At 44.0% G+C, this 20,423-nt stretch overlaps 2 protein-coding genes across 3 annotated transcripts; both read left to right on the forward strand.

Moving 5' to 3' along the window:
- The first annotated feature begins 1,392 nt into the window (after positions 1–1,392).
- mkrn1 (makorin, ring finger protein, 1) lies at positions 1,393–13,342 on the forward strand. Of its 2 annotated transcripts, none has more exons than XM_061806964.1 (8): positions 1,393–1,542; positions 2,101–2,235; positions 7,717–7,889; positions 8,886–9,097; positions 9,165–9,379; positions 10,712–10,822; positions 11,281–11,425; positions 12,018–13,342. In XM_061806964.1, the coding sequence occupies exons 1-8, from the start codon at positions 1,469–1,471 to the stop codon at positions 12,228–12,230; spliced, it is 1,278 nt and encodes a 425-aa protein (XP_061662948.1). In that variant the 5' UTR covers positions 1,393–1,468; the 3' UTR covers positions 12,231–13,342. The 2 variants fall into 2 exon arrangements, with proteins under 2 accessions (XP_061662948.1, XP_061662949.1); XM_061806965.1 differs by lacking the exon at positions 1,393–1,542 and adding an exon at positions 1,553–1,905.
- Positions 13,343–14,743: 1,401 nt separating this feature from the next.
- Positions 14,744–20,402, forward strand: tmem121b (transmembrane protein 121B). Its single transcript, XM_061806634.1, has one exon. The coding sequence runs from the start codon at positions 14,909–14,911 to the stop codon at positions 16,112–16,114; it is 1,206 nt and encodes a 401-aa protein (XP_061662618.1). The 5' UTR covers positions 14,744–14,908; the 3' UTR covers positions 16,115–20,402.
- The last annotated feature ends 21 nt before the right edge of the window (positions 20,403–20,423 follow it).

A 20,423-nucleotide genomic window follows, 5' to 3' on the forward strand; every position in this document is an offset into this window, starting at 1 on the left:
ATTTCGGCCATCTCACTTTTGTCTCCTGTATACCGTCAAACGGGCAAGATGAAAGGGGAAGTGAAATCGTGTCGCTGACGTTCCCAGAGGTCATAAAAAATTTGAAAGACAAACCATGGTGTGCTAAAAAAGAGAAGTGAAATCTCATTTGTAACGTCTCATTTCTAGTAAATTCTCTATGCGGTTCGACCAAATTTACAAGAACTTGTTTGTTTTATTGGATTATTGTTGTCAAGGTCGTAACGTATTACCTACCACCAGAGGTTGAGAGGAAAATATGACCGAATTAATTTGTGTCAAATACTAAAATATCTGTTTTGGTATTCATTTAAAAGTGATTTCCTTCCGTTAAACATTATTAGGTCCACTGTCAAATGAGAATGTAGAACTGATACGAGGTTTGTGAACTTTGTAGATTGCAATCTAAAACAGTTCCCAGGGGTCTTCGTGACCTATAAGTCATCTGAGCGGGATACTCCCCCTTTATGTTTTGGCCTATTACTTAACAAATGATTTGGTATCATATATTTTTAGCATACCTGTGAGAAAATGCCTTCCGCAAGCCCGATGATGGATGTGAGGGTTGACTTCTTTCTCCGACCGTTCACGTCATTCACTTGATGCATGCTCCTTACCTCCAGATTCTGATGGGGGGAAAAAATAATCGTTCCGGATATATTCGGCATGGCAATCCGTAAATTGGTCCTCAAAAGTGCATACCAAGGACAGGTGGTCCCGAGGACCACCGTGGATGTGCATATTTCATTTTTAAACGTAATTGAAATGTAGCAATTTTCAGCTATTTTTTTTTTCCTTGCTGGGTTGCTAGTGCTTGGGTTACACCTCAACGTGGAATATCGAGATTTACATAATTGCAATAAATAAGTGGTGCACTTTTCTGTCATTTATAATAGTGTGAAATACTTATTTGTCAAAGATTGGTTTGGATATTATGCACACATATGCTTTATACACATGTAATTTATTACATTTAAACATTAAATTGATCACTTTCTATATATCTTGCATGTATATATACATATGCAAGACATCTACTCAACCTTTGTTTAATCTTTGTTTAAAATATTTTTTTGATGAGATGCTTGCTTTCACAGTAGTTTGTTATATACTGTTCATTATTATCTTTCCTTGTTGTCCTAGTTGATGGACTAGAAATGTTCCAGATTACAAAACGTTTATAAGCATCGATTAAGTCTATTTCTTTCACTTTTTTTTGAGGGGGGGGGCACTTTTGGATAGTTCCATGTGTCCTAGATGAGAAGATTTGAAGGCTCTATCCCAACATTTAGCATGAAAGCTACCGTGTTGGCTGTAACGCCACAAACTGGCCGCTGGGTGGCGCGAGCCGTCCGTCCTTCGGCAAACTCCGGCAGAAGCCGAAGATTGCCGAAGGAGATGTGGCGCGAGAAGCGGTCCGGAACATCCGGCCGCGACAACATCAACAGCAATGGCGGAAGCAGCTGCAGCGTCCACAGCGGCCTCAGCGATATCAGGAGGTTGGACCAAACACGTAACTTGCAGGTAGGATTTGAGCTGTAGCTGTTCGAATATCGACGGGGGAGTCACCGCGCGACTTTTTTGTTTTGCCTCGACATTGAGGCGTTTGGACTACTGTCGAGCGGTTCTCAACAGCGGGTTAGCTACAGCGGCGCTGTGCTCAGTGTGCTGTTGTTGCCTCGCGATGCGTTAGCTGAGCCTGGCAACTGTTTTTGTTTGATTTCTGCTGTCCTCCCGGCGACGGCGTCGGTTTAAAGCCACGGCTTTGACGACACTCGACGCCACAAAGCCCCGAGACGCGCAGGCGTCACTGCTCATGGCCGATAAGGGGAAAGCCGTTGACCTTGTTTCCACTTTAACGGAAAATGAATGCATATGTACCGCTTTGTGAGTTCTGTCTCGTCAGCATTTTGTTTAAAAATCAGATGCTAGTTTACAAGGTTGGACAGTGGCTGGAAATGCACTTGATTTATAGTAAACGTATAAGTTGCATTGTCTCTTGATTAGCAAGCATTATATCATAGTGACTAATGACAAACCATTCATGTTTTTTTTTGTTTTGTTTGTTTTTCCTGTTTGCAGGTATTTTTTGCACGGTCTATGCAAAGAAGGCGACAACTGTCGATATTCTCACAATCTGACCAACAGCAAGCCGGCTGCAGCCATGCTTTGCAAGTTCTACCAGAAGGGAAACTGCGCCTTCGGGGAGCGGTGCAGGTGAATGCTTGGCTCGGGCCAAACTTTGTTACATAACAGATATTCTTGCAAAACACCCGGCGGGGTCGCGCCAAACGACGACTTCTAAAATGACTGTGGCGTTGCCTTGTCGGGATCCTCGGCGCAGCTGTCTTCCTGGATATAATAATGCACATGGGGAGTAGCCTCATGTGTCCCATGTCAGTTGGTTGTAGGGGGTGACAATTTTAGGCTTGTATAAATAGTCTGGACTGGGATCCCCTTGGAAAATGATGGAATATGGTGCTATCCCTTGCAGTAGCCAACTATATCAAACGTGAGACCTGTTGGGCTTTTTGTACATTTTATTGCGTTTCCCAGGAGTTAAAGTCTGCGACGTGTTTTCATCCAAATACCAACCCCATGAAGATGTAGCACACTTTATACACAATGTACCTTGTCTGGCTAAATTGAGCTCGATTGAGTTGACCGCCTTGCGTCGTGCTACTGCCAAATCACAAAGCACTTTCGCTCGTGTGTATTTGCCGTATGGACACGTCGCCCCGCCGCTGAAGCAAATCTGTGCGTGGAACAAAAGTCAATGCGGCGCTCGGTGCCTTTTGGACTTGCCGCCTGCGTTTCGCACGGTTTTGTAACCTCTGAACGTGGCTCTGGATCTTTGCACATCTTACAAAGCCGATTTGGCAAGTAATCACGTAAATTAGCCCCACTGTGACGTTGGAGTGGATCAGAAGTGACGGATGAGTTTCTCGCAGATCTATTTTTAGAAATGGCAAGATAAACCATTTAATTTTGCTTGTCATGGGTGAGGTGGGAATATTTTTTTTTTTTTTTTTTAATCTTGGAGCAATATATATTTTATGTTACGTCAAAGGTGTATTTTTCCATACATCAGGGATGAGAGTGACCAATTTGGGAGAAACACTGAAAACGTCTGCCTGAGGCACAAAAATCTTTTGTAAAACACAACGTTAAATGGTGACCTCTGGTTACTTCTAACAAAATAAATAAAATACAGGACAATCATAGCATTTTGAAAACTTAAAATATGAGTCCAAACAACCAAAATAATTTTCCCAAACTTCAGACATAAAAAGTAGACAGTGAAGTTTATATCAAATAGGCTACTGCACTTTCAAGTTACACTTCAGAAATAAGTACACAATTTATGTATGTAGTTGTCAATTATATAATATTTGAGAAATTTACGTCCAATTTACCTTTGTGTATCCTGGTTTGGATATGGTCCTGGACATTTTTTGCTCTTCGTCTTTGATAATTGATCATATCGGAACACGGAGTGCACGGCACTTTGCCGGGAACGTCCAGTTTTTGGATGTGTTCAGTTAGACATGTTGATCCAGTTTTCGTTCCAATCTGGACAGTTACACTTTTTTCAAGCCGTGGCCTTTGGTTTTTAATCAGTTTCCCCGGCACCACCTTCATCTTTTCGCTCCCACACTTTCGCCATACTGCCAAACGTGCAGACCGCTCGATAACATGTGCGTCTATAAATTATAACTATGCCGTAGTAAACAGAATGCTTCTCTATGAAATGTTAACATCAGAGTGAAAATACCACCAAAATGCTGCAGAAAATCGCAATGTTGTCGTTATTATAAACACCAAATTTAATGCCAACAGATAGCAATGCCGTGTGACTAATTTCACGACGAGCGTTGCCGATAGATGCTGCCCCCACCCCCACCCCAAAAATAAAATTCTCAACGGATTTACATGTTTCACACAAATGACATTTTCAACTGAAACAAACTCGGAATTCCGCGAATCTGCGAAAAAATTCTCATCTCTAATAAATCCTCAAGGGGAAAGTTCCGATCAAGCATGAAATCAATCTTAATAGCCTTTGCTTTGCTTTGCTTTGTGTTAATTGCACCAGTTTCTCTTTGTTGTGAAAGACAAGTGAGGACGGCGTTGGCCACACATTAACATGACGTCTCTTGTTTTTTTACAAACAATGGTGCTGCCTGATAACACTTTAAAAGTGGGGCCTGGTGGGGGGCTTAAACATGCAGCGGTTCCATCTCCTTTTTTGAGAGGCAGATTACGCTCCCGCTCTTGTCAAGCTCGAGTGCGCCCAGACGGCGTCTGCTCGGTGTCTGGCTCCAAGGAGCATCCCCATAGTTACCACGTCAGTGCTAAGCAGGGCCCCCCCCATCGCGACAATGATCTAAAGACACTTGTTGTCAAGCTTATGATGCATTGAGTCGCTTCTGCTGCTGTGACGAGTTGCATTCCTCCATCCTTGCGATTGGAGGGATTCCCTCTGCGTGAAGATGCGGAAGAAAAGCACCCGACGTGGGGGTTTTTTATGGCTCAATTCCCTGTGCTCTGCCTATTGTGTTGGGCTTAATGACCCCGCACCACCACCACCTTTTTTTTTTAGGCCACCAGACAGAGTGCACCACATCCTGCATAGCAATTGCACAACACTCAGTTTTGCTGCTTTTTCTGCTGTTGCTGGGTTCCCCAGTTTCACTCATCTGCACCCCCCCCCCCCCTCATTTATGCATAGCTCCAGCACACACACCTCCCTCCCGACCGCCCCCACGTCCTCATCTAACACTGGAGCGGCTTTCTTGGAACAGACTGGTTAACAGTTGTGCACCGAGTACCAGCCGTCGTGTGTAGGAGGCTGTGGGGGGGGGGGGGGGGGGGTTTTCTATGGGCCTTTTTTGGAGATGGCCATATGCGATGGCCGCCATGACGCGGGCCTGCGAAACAAGCCAGTGTGGAAGCTTTACAGTTGCCACTGACTGGTCATGAAAGAGTATTGTATATCCCTGCCATACTTTTTGGCGTTAGACAGCAAGTATTTGAACACTGTGGCTCTTCAGTGTCTACTATAATTGAATTTATATTTCTGTTGGGGGGGGGCATATTTCAAATATTTGCAACAAATACATAGACAGAGGTTTGTTACGTTTACAAAGAGAAAGAGGTCATTCACTTGAACGGGCTGGATTTTGACACCGTTTGATCTGATCAAGCCACACTCTATAGACCAGGGGGGTCAAACTCATTTTTCCTCACAGGCCACATTGTTCTGGTTTCCCTCAGAGGGCCATTATGACTACGGAACAAAAATATTTACATGATCAATTCATGAACTCGTTCTGGAATCAGAAATCAAATGTAATGTATTTTTCAACTATTGACGTTTGGCAACACAAAGATGGTTGTAATATCGCAACTATCTTTTTTTTTTTTTTACAAGAATCATGGAAATTCACACTCTAGATTTGGGTTCGCGGGCCACATGAAATCGTGGGACGGGCCGGATCTGGCCCCCGGGCCTTGAGTTTGAAAGGACACAGCAAGCTAGGCAAAATGAGGGGAATAAAAAAGGTTTCAACAGTGTGTGTGTGGGCGGGGGAAGAGAATATGTTGGCTTCACACCTCAACCTTTTGACTATTGTTCTTGAGCGGGCAGAGTGGAGTCACTGCTTGTGTATTCAAATGAAAGCAACTGTTCACTTGCTATTCACTAACTGCACAAAAAACATTTGTATCGTATTAAATATGACATTCCCCCTTACACCAGCATAGAAATGTCACTTGCAAATCTTTTAACAATTGATTTTCTGATTTGTAACAAGCATTTATTCCCATTGACTTCACTTCTGTTTTTAAACTGAATGATCGTGTTTATTTACGGGACATGATTGTTGTGGTCGTCTACAACAACGTTTCTATTCCTAAAAAAATGTGTATTGTCTAATAATGGGAGTGAAACTATTAAGAAGTCTGGCTCAACACTGACTTGTCCTTTAGAGTTCCTCATTTTTTAGTTTTGCGTGAGTAATACTCGAATCCGAATATTGTTCTACTCTGCCACATGTTGTCATCCCATTTTTAAAAACCAATGTCACCTCACACCTTCTGAAATGGGAACTCAGTCACGTTGCTTTGGCCGGACGGTGAACTCGAATGACCTGTCGGGTCACACAGTTTGTCATTTGATAAACAAATAATACTCATTTACATTGCTTTGTGCAAACCAATAAAAAGCAATTGCCAGAAGTTGCTTCTTTTGTAATCGCCTTGCCTGTCCTAGTAAGAGATTCCCCACCCCCCACCCCATAAAACTAAATATGCAACCTCCGGAAATTGGATTACTTGAGTTGTATTAGTTTAGAGCTAAAATGATAAATTGAGTAATTTTGTGACTTTTGATTGCAAGAAAAAAATAAAAGTTTTGAGCAAAATCTCCACCCCAAAGCTTGGTAGGGATAATTTTTTTCCCAGATGCATTCACATTATTGCAGACTTGCACAAAATGCTGCGACGGTGATGAACCATTGGGACGGCGCGTGAAAGACGTGGCCGGAGGAGAATATTTACAATACCCGAGACCTGTTGTGCTGTTGGTTGTCACAGCAGACGAGACAGATATTCAGAGGGATCATTCATGAAATATAAGATGAAAATTCCAGAAAAGATCGATGGATTCCGGCAATTAAACATGGCGGATGGTGCCCAACCAAAATACGCACACGCCTGTGTAGCGATGGCATCATTTCGGGTAGGAATTATTCTTCTCAATCTTAAATGACCAAAAAGTATTTGTAAAACCAGGGGTCATTTATTTAAATATTGGTATTTGTATTGAAAACTAGCTGAAAAGATCGATGGATTCCGGCAAAGGTCAACGTGTCGCCGAACACACTTCCGCATTCAGAAGCCATCATAACCGTCACTACGTGGGATTTATTCCTGATGATAACAGATCCAGCAACTAAGTATTCGTATGCGTCCAGACTTTTCTACGCTTTCAAACTTTTCCATGTAAATCTCGACTTACTCACCAGATGCATGCAATCCATCCAATTTCTTATCGGCAAAATTATCGACTTCGGCATTAAATACGGCTCCTTTATGCTGAGTTTTATCTAGTGTTTTCACGTACCGTTGTTTATTTTCACCTTCTAAATGTCTGATGGGATCGGACAAGACTCTTGGCGTCGTGCTACGAGACATATATTTCCGTGTCGTCTCCAACCGACTTAGCATTGAGCGATGCTTAGCTTGACCGGCAATATGCCGACGTAAACAAAAGTCACGTGATTTTATGACATAGGTGCACGAGCTCGATTAGAGGACGGTGAGCCCAAGTAGACTCAAACAATACCTAACCCTCAGATGCATATTTTGTATTGGTATTCCAAAATAAGTTACCTGAGTAATGGAAGAGATATTCTGTGAAATCATCAAGTCTAAATATATATATATATATATATATATATTATTTTTTTTTCTTTACATCCCTAATTGGGATTTTTGGCATATCCACGACATCTTACGGCCCACTACTATGATTCATTGGGATGTATTGACTGCGCTAATCCCTCGTACCAGTTGGTGCTTGATAATGTAATGGCAATCGCTCAGTAGCGTTAATGTGGGCTGCAAACATTTTAACGGCCCGCCCGGTAGACAGAAGGCCCGCCGGTATCTAACGCCGTGAGTCCGCTTCAATAGGTTCGAGCACCACAGTCCGTCACAAGATGAGCTGCCGACACCTGAGCCGTTGCCTTCCACCTCCCGAGCCAGCCAGCCCGATCCGGAGCTCAGTGGGCCGACTCCTGGCCTAGGGGCACAAGATTGGGTCAACGCCGCGGAATTTGTGCCGGGGCAGCCGTACTGTGGGCGCGGTGAGTGCTTTGCGCTTTAGATTCAAGTGGAGACTGATAAAGGTGGGAGGTGGCGCTATTCTTGTCCTACAGTGAAGAAAATAAGTATTTGAACACCCTGCTATATTGCAAGTTCTCCTACTAAGAAATCGTGGAAGGGTCTGAAATTTTCATCGTAGGTGCCTGTCCACTGTGAGAGAGATAATCTAAAAAGAAAAATCCAGAAATCACAATGTTTGGTTTTTAAACTGCTTATTTGTGTGATACAGCTGCAAATAAGGCCTGTCTTAAGTTTGCCAATGACCATTTGGATGATACAGAGGAGTCATGGGAGAAAGTTTTGTGGTCAGATGAGACCGAAATGGAACTTTTTGGTCATCATTCCACTAACCGTGTTTGGAGGAAGACGAATGATGAGTTCCATCCCAAGAACACCATCCCTGCTGTGAAGCATGGGGGTGGTAGCATCATGCTTTGGGGGTGTTTTTCTGCACATGGGACAGGATGACTGCACTGTATTAAGGAGAGGATGACCGCGGCTATGTATTGTGAGATTTTGGGGAACAACCTCTTTCCCTCAGTCAGAGCATTGAAGATGGGTCGTGGCCGGGTCTTCCAAGATGACAATGACCCGAAGCACACAGTCCGGGAAACCAAGGAGTGGATCCGGAAGAAGCACATCAAGATTCTGGCGTGGCCTAGCCAGTCTCTAGACCTAAACCCAATAGAAAATCTTTGGAGGGAGCTGATCTCAAGAAGATCTGTGTGGAGGAGTGGGCCAAAATCCCTCCCGCAGTGTGTGCAAACCTGGTGAACAACTACAGGAAACCTTTGACCTCTGTCATTGCAAACAGGTGACTAAAAATTTCAGGCCCCATCCATGATTTCTAAGTGGGAGAACCTCTAATATAGCAGGGTGTTCAAATACTTATTTTTTTCACTGTATCTCGCCAGACAGTATGTCGAGCCTTTCAGTTCTTAAAATTACTTGAACGTTTTCCTTTCCCGCATGCCCAGCGGAGTTGGCGAACGCGCCAAGCTCCGTCCCCCTCATCGAGGAGTTGGACAGCGGCGGCAAAGAGCCACAGAAGCAGCTGTGTCCGTACGCCGCCGTGGGCGAGTGCCGCTACGGCCTCAACTGCGTCTACCTCCACGGCGACGTGTGCGACATGTGCGGCCTCCAGGTGCTGCACCCCACCGACCTCAACCAGCGCTCGGAGCACACCAAGGTACAGTTACGAACCATGAAGGGTGATTTCGCGAGAAAGCGCCGCATTGATGCGTTCTTGGCGACAGGCATGCATCGAGGCCCACGAGAAAGACATGGAGATCTCGTTCGCCGTCCAGCGCAGCAAGGACATGATGTGCGGCGTGTGCATGGAGGTGGTGTTCGAGAAAAGCAACCCGAGCGAGCGCCGCTTCGGCATCCTCTCCAACTGCAGCCACTGCTACTGCCTAAAGTGCATCCGTAGGTGGCGGAGCGCCCGGCAGTTTGAGAGCAGAATCATCAAGTGAGTCACGCGCTCGGTTCGTGCTCGGCAAAGGACGACGAGCTGTCGCATTTGAAACTTTCATTCTTATGATGGACTGAGATTGTGGAATATGACGAAAATTTTCTGTGGTTTACTGGCGGACGGAAGGCCTCGATGCGAATGGCTTTTATACATTTTTGTTTCTTCAAATATTTTTAAAGTGTGAATCTTAAGTGTTGCATAAATCGAAATTACATCATTCAATAATATTGAAGCATATAATTAAATTATGACTATAACGCTCTTCCTTTGTTAAGGGAGACATTTATTTACAATCAAATGGTTTTCATTTTATCTTATGATCAAACGTTGGACTACCAATAACAATTACATTTGTTTATGATAATGATGTAAACCAAATTGTACGTACAAAAATATTCCAATTAAAGTCTTACAATTATACTACCACATATACTGTTAAGCCCTTAATGGGCGCCTTCATATGTAAAAAAATGTTTTTTTTTAACATCTAATTAAGTTTTTCACTAACTTTATTGATTTCATTCATTAGCTATATGACATTACTGGAATATATATAATTAGAATTCCCAGCCGATAAGAGCGCACCTGGTTATAAGCCTCGGCCAGTACATTTGTAAAGGAAATCCCATTTGGTACATACATATGCCGCAGCCGTGTAAAAGCCGCTAGTGCTCACACTGAAACATGAGATATTTACAAAGAAAGACGGGACACTGTTTAACGCTAACGCTGCACTAACAGGACCGGTTAAAAAAAAATCATACTGGTAAAAATCACTGAGACACGGCAGTAACATGCTAGCGCAGCGCTAACGAGGCCGGACCGGTAAAAGTCACTTCCTTGGCACATATATTCCACCGGTCTGACTCTTTTGCGCTTGAGACTAGGAAAAACTGCACAAATTAGCCGCATCACTGCATTAGACGCAGGGTTGAAAGCGTGTGGGGAAAAAAAGTTGCGGTTTATAAGCCAGAAATTACAGTAATCGTGTAACCCTTTCCAACAATTAATTTAAAAGGAGGAAAAAAAGTCAAGCTATCGGGATTAAATGTGAATTTTGTAAAAATACAGAAAAACGTGCACTGTTGCCGAGTGGCCGCTGTGCTCCTACCTTGATATTTTGTCAGGCCTTCACTCCTCCACTTTGTTTGTTTATAGGAATGCGACGCCTACACTTTAGCACGTTCCACTCTAGAGGGTTGAACGCACATCGACGGTTACGTTTCTGTATCCAACCACTCACCGCCCGACACCACAAATTCATGTCAACGTTGCGCAAATGTGTTCATTGTATATTTCGTGTGCCCCCTAACGGTCTCTCCCCTGCAGATCTTGCCCAGAATGTCGAATCACATCCAACTTTGTCATCCCGAGCGAGTTCTGGGTGGAAGACAAGGAGGAAAAGCAGAAACTCATCCAGACGTACAAGGAAGGCATGGGGTACGTGGACAATCCACTTGTAAGATCAAGGATTGCCTGCAACATGCGTTCCTTACAATACACAGCGATGCAACTCAGAGTGAGCAATTATTCACACCAATTCAGAGCTAGAGTTTGGGGGGGGGGTCGTCTACGGGGCGCGTCGACCAGGATCCCTGCAATCCGCTGCTCGTTGCGAAAGTCGTCTTGGTTTTGGGGTTGGATCGGATTAATTTGATTTCCATTGACTTTAATGCGATAAGGTGCTTTGAGTCTCTGAACCGACAACTGTCATCGAGCGGTAGTTTCGGGTTAAATTTCACGATGAATTTTGTCAACTCCTTGACAGCTAGTTCTGCAGGAAGTGCTGTAACGCAACTGCACAAAATGAAATTGAAGTTCCTTCCCAAAATATTCCCGCTTGAAGATATTTAAAAACAATAATAATAATAATCCCGTCTCTTATTTCTGTTCCCCAGGGGTAAACCGTGTCGATACTTCGACGAGGGCCGCGGAACGTGTCCTTTCGGCTCCAACTGCTTCTACAAGCACGCTTTTCCTGACGGGCGTCTGGAGGAGGTTCAGCCTCCGCGGCGGCAGACCGGGTCCAGCATCAGAAACCGGGTACCACGTCATATTGTAGAAATTTAGCAGAACCGATAATAACCATGCATAGGTTGTATTTCGGCCTTTTTCCCCCACCAAATTCTTGAACCACTAAATTGTCCGTGGGCGTAAACGTTTGTCTCGATGTGACTTTGCGATTGGCGCCATCTGCTGGTCAGTTGCGGAAGAGCAAGGCTGGACCAATTTCCTCACCTCAAACTCAAATTTCGGGAGCCGAATTGATTAAATTAGACGCTTCGGTTGTATGTTTATCTGCCAAGTTGATTGAAAAATTTCAGATAAATTTGCATAATTTTCAGTACACCGTGGGAGGTAAAGCTGAGGATTTTTTTTTTTTGGGGGGGGGGCATTCCACCTTGTGAACCTTCCATCGCAATTAACGGGGAATTGAGGGTAAATAATTGTTCATAAAATGTACAATTTGGAAAACATCCAAAACACTGCAGCTCAACGTACACTGCGGTCAGACATATTTGATCTTTTTGCCACCTAACATCTAGGACACAAAATGTAATCAAACTTTAAAATGTATTTTTTTAAAAAAAAATATAATTTAGGGCTCGAGCTAAACTCTACATCCGTTTCACAGAGCACACCACACACGCAACTCTGGGACATCCTGGGCGAGCGAGAAAGCGGCGACTCGTTCGACAACGACGACGAGGAGATGGTCACGTTCGAGCTGAGCGAGATGCTCCTCATGCTGCTCGCCGCCGGCACCGACGAGGAGGTGACCGACTCCGAGGACGAGTGGGACTTGTTTCACGAGGAATTAGATGATATTTACGAAATTTACCTATAGCCACCACCCCCCCACTCACACACACACACATACTTGCATATCTCCCAAACACCTATTAAATATATATAGTAAACCCTAGAATGGACTGTCTTGTGCGAGTGATGGACAGTAGATCCGCCCCCTCCCCTAAACTTGCATTGTGGCAGTTCCTTTAAGCAGGCCATTAATAAATGATAGAAGAAAAAAAAAACACAAAAAAAAGTTGTGCTGGGAAAAAAAAAAACGTTCTAGATTCCATTTGACTTAACCTCGTTGTCCAAGCAAAAAAAAAGTGAACAAAAACTTTATTGTAATCTCATTGACGCGAGATTATTCGTGGGCGTCGATTGAACAAAAACTTGAGCGGAATCTCGTCGACGCAGGTTTTTGTGAGCGTTTGGCTTCACGCGTCGCTCACCTACACCGAGTTTGTACATAAAGTCCGTCACCCCTCCGAGGGTGCGGATTGTCTTCAAATTTGTTCCAATTGCGACGGGGTCGTCGTACGATTCGACCCCTCCCGCCTTCACCGAAGCTGTTTATAGCTTAAATATTGTGTTAAGTATTAACCGTACCCACGTTCCCGGTGTAATCGGTATTTCACTGTTCCGCCACGACTTTTTTTTTTTTTTTTTTGTCAATGATGATCAAAAAGGCATGTAGATCACTACGCTAAAATTGTTGGTTTTTGTTAAACCTATTGCTGATCCATTTTGCACCTTAAGTCACTGAGCAGCTCACAAGCGTCTTCAAATAACCCCCGACCCCACCTGACCACCCCCCCCCACCCTTCATTTCATCAAGTGCAATATTCTACTATCTACTGACTTTAAATGTTGTAATGCACTTAAAAAAAGAGAGGGATGTGATCCCTTCCTCAGATTCAGGCTCAAAAGTACAACGGGGAAAGAGGGGGGAGAACAGGGGCCACTGTTGGGCGTTTAATGCCCGTATTTTTATCCTACACGTTTGAACTGTAGCCGTGAAATGTTTCTCCGCTCCCCCCCTCCCGCCGGTAGCTGGTTTCAACCTGTTGAACTCTGTTGGAATGCATATGTTTATACTGAAAATGTGTGTTTTCTATGTTCCACGGCCATCCATGTTAACTTGAAATTAAAAAAAGTTTATCAATACATGCTGGTGGTGTCTCGTTTGTGGTAGGACAGTGAATGACGTACAATTGGAAAACTATTCAACACGTTACTGTTAAAATGTTCAATGACCCAATGAGTGGCATACCATCAAATTTTATATTTATCTGGGTACTCTGGCTTTGTCATTAAAAACAAAATGTGCTTCTCTGGTTGATTAGAGACCACAAGTCCAAAAGTGTGAACATTTGTCTATATTTCCCCTGTGACTGGCCGGGGACCATTCATAGCGTATAATTCTTTCACGGTCACCTGCTTGATATGGCACAAGCTCAGGATAAGTGTCACGGAAAATTAAGATGCGTTAGGATGACAACTTTTTGATAAAACAGGAAAGCCTTGGTTCTCGAACAAAAAATGTAAAGATTTTTTTTTGCTTCTGTTTTCAAAGGAAAACGGGGACCCGAACGGCCCCGACAAAACCCAAAACGCTTTGCAATGAATTCCCACACCGCTGAAAAAACACGGAAATAACTACGCGCGGCGCGGTTTGTTACTATTTGAAAGCCCCCCGAAAAACCTGGAAATAACATTGGGCGTGGCGCAAGCAGTTGACCCACCCATGATGCGTTTTGTTAGTCAATTCAAACACCCCCCTCCCTGAAAACAGAAATGAGATAACACACGTTTTCTTCTGTATAACGCAGCCTCTGTATGCAGACGCATCCCGGTAGTGACTGTTGTTTTTCTTCTTATCGAGGACTACCGTATTAACACCCAATCATGGCTCCAAAGAAGGCAAGTCGCTTGTTTAAAGTTATTCTGCACTTTTGTTAGTTAAAAAAAAAAAAAGTTTACTAGGCCGGGGGCCGAGTTGCTACAGAAACGGGAATGCACTCCCTGCTTAGCGTACTCTACTACCAAAGCATATATTTTAAGCAAAAAATAAATTACATCTCTTAAATTATTTCATTATATAAAGTATTTAAACTATACAGTTTATCAAGAAAAGCTAAAAAGCCCAATTTTTTTTTTTTTTAGAATTGGAACGCATTATTTCTTTTTCCATTCATTGTAATGGGAAACCTGGATTCGGTTTTTGAACAAAACACTTCTCGAACCGCTTTCTGGAACGGATTGCGGTCGAGAACCGAGGCATCACTGTAATTGAATATTTTACATTTCTGCATTTTACCATGTTTTACATAGGTTTTATTGGTATGTATTGATTAGGACAATATGGTTTGTGTTTTCATATTTTTATTTTTAACTTGCATATTATTTTAATGACTTTTTAGCTTGTGTATATTCACCTAGATTTTAAATTTACTATTTAATGGTACTGTGCATTTGGTTTGTTATTTTTAGAGTTGCCATTCAATATTTGTGATACTGAAAATATTACATGATCATTTTTTAATTTTATATTTTTCGATGGGTAAGTCATGAAAATACAATGCAGCTCCAATGTAAAAGGGGCCAAAAGTCCCTTCCATGGCCTAAATCCGTGCCTATTTTTCCAAGCAACTCCTCCCCTCCACCTTGAAAAAAAAAATGCATCAAGGAGTAAGAAAAACAAGGCAAAGCTAATGCGGACGCCGTAATACAATGATCGCAGAAATTCCCAAAAACAATTCCAAGGCATTCCAATCCTCCGCGACTCTCAGCTCCGACTCTCCCGTCTCCTCGTCTCCTTCCCCGGAAGCCGGCCGGCTGCTGAGCAGGAGGCGGGACGCGCGCACCACCACCACCGGCGGCGGCGTCAGCGGCACCCACACGGGGGAGAGCGACAGCATCCGACCGCTGGTGTCCACCGGCCTCATCATGACATCGACCGAGTTCGCCCACGCCGGCGCCCCGCTCATGGCCCCCCGCTCCACGCGCAGCCTCCTCTACAAGATCCTGTGCTTCCTGCTGCTCGTCTTGCAAGGCGGCGTGCTGGACTTCTACCTGATCGCCTTCACCGACCTGTACTGGTGCTCGTGGATCGCCACGGACCTGGTGGTGCTCTCCGGCTGGGCCATTTTCTTCGTCAAGAACGCCAGGGGAAAGCGGGAGCGGGCCTGCGGTTTCCACCAGAAGGGCTCCGCGTACGGCGGTTGCAACCTGGGCGAGTTCACCTACGCCTACCTGGCGTGGCTCGTTCATGTCATCGCGTGCACCCCCAAGGTGGCGCTCGTCCTGGAGACCTCCATCCTGGACCTGGTCGCCGCCAAGGTGCCGTGCGGGCTCACGGGCTTCAAGATCGTCACCTTGCTCTCCGCCCCGCTGCTTTTCTGCCTCATCAACGCCATCATCGAGGACGTGAACGGGGCCACCCGGCACCGCTCCCACAGCTGTTTCACCTCCACCTGCCTGGATCTCGTCGACAGCTTCTCCCTGGTGGAGGCGCTGCTCCGGAGCGAGATCCCGACCCCGTACCTCAAGTACACCGTCATCTCGGTGTACTTCGTGGCCCTGGCCGCTCCCGTCGTGTGGCTGTACGAGCTCACCGCGTCGGAGCTCCGGTGCCGCTGGCTGTGGGCTCGCTTCTTCTCCGCGGGGCTCCTGGTCAACGCGCCGCTGCTGGTGGTGCGCTGCTTCCAGGTGTACGTGGACGACGGCCCCGTATCGGTGCTCATGTTCAAGAACGTCTTCTTCCTGGTGTCCACGCTGCTGGAGCTCGCCGAGCAGTGCGTGGCCGTATGCGGCGTCCGCCGGAGGCTGACCGGGGGGAACCACCACCACAACCAGGCCCACTTCTCGCACGGGGTGTCCGAGAACGACATGTGTCCGCACGGATACGTCAACACCCTGGCCGTCGCCCAGTCCTAGTCGCGCGGATGTATAGGCTTGCCTCCCAAATAATAATATTCAAAAAAATATATATACTTAATTCATTGGATTCAATATTACATCCGCAGCCTTCTTTTCGACATTACATTGCCCACCAATTAATTAAAATTACACACGACGCCATTAAAAACATTAAATTATGCACTATAATTTTCTTTAATAAGTTGTGAAAATATTTTCAATAATTAAGAGATTTAAATATGAAAATGCATTTTCAAAAGTAAATAAACCGAATTACATAATTAAAATTGATTTTATATACGTTTCAAACACTTGACTCGTCTGAATTAATTGCAATGGTCAAATAACTTTTTTTGCAGACAAAATTATTGTATATTTAGAGGATTAAATAAAACTAAAAACATTGGATTACATCAGGCAATGTTTAATTAAACTTAAATATATTTTTTGCAGCCCAATTAACTACATATTAAAAGTGCAAATGAAAATATATTTTTAAATTATTTAATCATTCATTATTACCAAGCGAGACCCTCTTGGGCTTTAGCTAACAGCAGTGCTTTATCACTTTTGAGTAGACCTCCTTTAGTAGAATAAGTCACCAGCTCAGTCACACTGATACGTTTTTCTTGTCAAAGTTAATGCAAAACAAAAAACACGTGATTTCAAATATTTTGAAGTGTATAAATTGCATTATGTACAGTAACTACTGTACGTCCTCAATGGCAAATATGTCTGTAACTTTTTAATATGTGAGGGTTTTCTTTATTTCAGGGCGTCACGAACCAAACCGGGGTCTGATTTTCCGAAAATTTTGTACATGTCTGGAAAGCGCCCTCGTTCCGGACCACTGGACGGGTGCCGTACATTCAAACACGGAGGGAAAAGAACAAAACCCTTCTGTTCTATTGGATGTTGTGTTCTTTGTGTGAATTTTACCACTGCAAACAAATGCAACGTCTGTGGGATGTAAAGTGCAATTTCAAGACCCCCCCCCCACACACACACCTCCAACCACGCACATTTGGTGTCTTCTATTGATGACAGTGTTGTCTGTAAGTCTGTGCTAGTCCTGACTTGGTGTAGACGTGTAATATTGTCATGCGTACGCCCACTACGGCGAACCCTCGCATATTTTGCATTTCTGGTATCCCAAATTCACATTTATTTATTTGGCAACCTCTCTGCCATTATTCAGCAATTTTGTGCTCAACCCAAACGCATGTCAAATATAAAAGTAGTCCTTTGGCATCATTTCGTAGCATCTCGGTGCCAAGGAATTTATTCAGACCATAAGTCTGTCCAATAATTAAAAAAAAAAGCACTTTAATGCCCTTTTGTGACATCTGTAGGCAATTCGAACGCTTTTTAAGTTTGTGTCAATTAACTGCGGATATTTGCTATTGCCGCGGAATCACTGCACTGTGGTACTGCATACGCAAGTTTGGCATGGCGGAGAAATATGTTAAAATAGTACAGGACATGTATGAGGGAAGCGGAAGAGTGGCGAGATGTGCCGTAGGTGTGTCAGAAGAATTTAAGGTGTAGGTGGGACTGCATCAGGGATCCACCCTAAGCCCCTTCCTGTTTGCTGCAGCAATGGATAGGCTGACAGATAAGGTTAGACTGGAATCCCTTTGGACGATGATGTTCGCAGATGATATTGTGATCTGCAGTGAAAGCAGGGAACAGGCGGAGGAACAATCAGAAAGATGGAGGCGTGCACTGGAAAGGAGAGGAATGAAGATTAACCAAAGTAAAACAGAATATATGTGTGTGAATGAGAGGGGTGGAGGGGGAACAGTGAAGCTCCAGGGAGAAGAGATAGCGAGGGTGGATGACTTCAAATACTTGGGGTCAACAATACAGAGCAATGGAGAGTGTGGTAAGGAAGTGAAGAAACAGGTCCAAGCGGGTGGAAGAGCTGGCGGAAGGTGTCTGGTGTTCTATGTGACAGAAGAGTTGGAGTACAGATTAGAGACGATGGCACTGAAGAGACAACGGAACTTGAGGTAACAGAAATGAAGATGTTGAGGTTCTCGCTTGGTGTGAAGAGGTTGGATAGGGATAGAAATGAGCTCATTAGAGGGACAGCCAAAGTTGGATGTTTTGGAGACAAAGTTTGAGAGAGCAGGCTTTGATGGTTTGGACATGTCCAGAGGCGAGAGAGTGACTGTATTGGTAGAAGGGTGCTGAGGATGCAGCCCCCAGGCAAACGAGTGAGAGGAAGACCAAAGGAAAGGTTGATGGATGTTGTGAGGTGTTAGAGAGGAAGATGCACAAGATAGGCTTAGATGGAAAAAGATGACATACTGTGGCGACCCCTAACGGGACAAGCTGAAAGGAAAAGAAGAAGCAGCTGCGGAATCACTGTAGTGCCACAAAAAACTTGGTTTGAAGAGACAGACTAACGACTTCCTGTATGTGTAAATATCCCGTTAAAGCATACAAAGAAAATAAATCAGCATTTGCTCATTGGGAAAAGTCATCAAAATGTGTTCTAGTAAGCAAAACTTCACCACTTTTTAGCCATTTCGCTCCAATCATTGGAACCCTCGATGTTACCTTGCTTCACGTAAACATTGTTAAAATAGAGCAAAACGGAGTTCATCTTGCAGTAGCTCCCTGGGAAATGTTACACGTTGATGCTCGGGGGAGTGCAGTAAAAGGACAGGAGCAAATCTAGGACGGTTGTATCGGAATTGGACTGAAATATTTGGGGAGATTTAGATCTGATCGGATTGATATCGGGTGTGGCAAACGGGACTTTTACAGAGTCATCTTCCAGGTTGCTGTGTTTTTATCTGGAGTGGGCTACAAATGCACCAAAAATTGGTATGAATTGCAGGATTTTCCCCCTTTCCGAAAAAAAAAGCCCAATTATCAGATGAAAGATTATCTTGAGCGATTGTGCTGTGGCGCGGGGTATGTTAAGAATGAGGTTTTTTTTTTTCTCTCCTCAGAAGACAGTCGGGGACGACAACTAAAACCTGTTCAATATTGACGACGGTAAACTGAATCTGCACAAAAATCAAGTCAAGATGTTAAAAATCGGTATGAATATACCCCGTGAAAGTGCCTGGCCTCACAGTTTCTATCATCTCCTTTTCTCTCTACTCGAGAAAATGTACAGAAATGAGGAGGACGACATTGACGTGGAAAGATGCCTTTACGGACTTTGCCCACATTAAGAAAACTCGTCGACACCGTTTTGGTCATGTGAGTTATTCAAATTAAGGGAGAGAGAGAGAGAGGACTAGCTTATCCTTCCGGTTATTTGATTTGCTTTCCTGTTTTATGCTAAAATAGGCTAAGCGTGCTAAAAATGCCTCATTATGGAAATGCCTTTTTTTTTTTCCTTTTTGGGCCTCTGCATTACTTTATTCTTTTCGACAACACAAACACTATTTTCAAGTCTTGCTCCACTGTACTTCACCTCCTAAATCATATTCCACTGTATCGCGATGTACAGTATATTCGCAGTAGTCTGCTTTTAGTGCCTCTTTCACATTGCATTCCGTGCAACCAATTTTTCCTCCCTCAGCAGGCAGGTCAGCGCTTATGCTGACTTGTGCCTTACGGTACGTGCCCTGTGTCCAGCCATCCATTTTCTGTAGTGCTTATCCACATTAGGGTTAACTGGTTGAGTTGGAGCAGACTTTTGGACTCACCGATCAACCGCAGGGCAAACAGAAACAACATGCATTATTTTGAGATTTAAAAAAAAGAAGAAGTGGAACGAGCTTTGTTTGTGAGCTCAAAGATGCAAGCAGTTGCTATGGCGACACCTACTCTTATGCCGCCTCAACAAATTTCATATCACGTTTGCAAATCTGTGACAGACAGTTGCTGCCCGGCTCAATGATGTCACAAACCACAGCCTTCCTGTTTGTTGCCCCAGTGTCATCCATAAGTAGGTCACATGATCAGACTCATCAGATGCATTCAAAACTATGAGAAAATGAAATATGCAGCGCCGGGGATGCTTCGAGTGTGTCTTTTGCCTTTTATTTTGTGCGTAACGTAAATCGCACTACAATGGCTTCCCATTGGTTGCTCATCATATCACGCCAAAGTATTTTAAACCGTATATTTTTGAGAGCTATGATTTCTTCATGCTGAAAAAAAAAAAAAAAAAAAAAAAAAAGTGTCACGTCGTGATGTAACGTAACCTGCATGAGCTCGGACAGTTCCGTTCAAACTACCAAAGGGCACTAAATGGAGTATTCTTGCTCATGCACACAAACTGGACCATGCGCGACATCAGAACCCAGCTGGTTTTATAATACGTTTTTCCTCGTTCTTTGAACCTGTTTACAGATACTAA

This window comes from Syngnathoides biaculeatus, chromosome 20 (assembly GCF_019802595.1).
Source record: "Syngnathoides biaculeatus isolate LvHL_M chromosome 20, ASM1980259v1, whole genome shotgun sequence".
Classification (NCBI taxonomy): domain Eukaryota; kingdom Metazoa; phylum Chordata; class Actinopteri; order Syngnathiformes; family Syngnathidae; genus Syngnathoides; species Syngnathoides biaculeatus.

What these genes read in the sequence shown, in the direction of transcription:
- mkrn1 (XM_061806964.1), top strand. Translation starts at nt 1,469, where the DNA reads ATGGCGGAAGCAGCTGCAGCGTCCACAGCGGCCTCAGCGATATCAGGA. An exon ending in GCAGCCGTACTGTGGGCGCG is followed by an intron (nt 7,890 to 8,885) that starts GTGAGTGCTTTG and finishes CCGCATGCCCAG; the next exon opens with CGGAGTTGGCGAACGCGCCA. An exon ending in AGCGCTCGGAGCACACCAAG is followed by an intron (nt 9,098 to 9,164) that starts GTACAGTTACGA and finishes TCTTGGCGACAG; the next exon opens with GCATGCATCGAGGCCCACGA.
- tmem121b (XM_061806634.1), top strand. Translation starts at nt 14,909, where the DNA reads ATGATCGCAGAAATTCCCAAAAACAATTCCAAGGCATTCCAATCCTCC.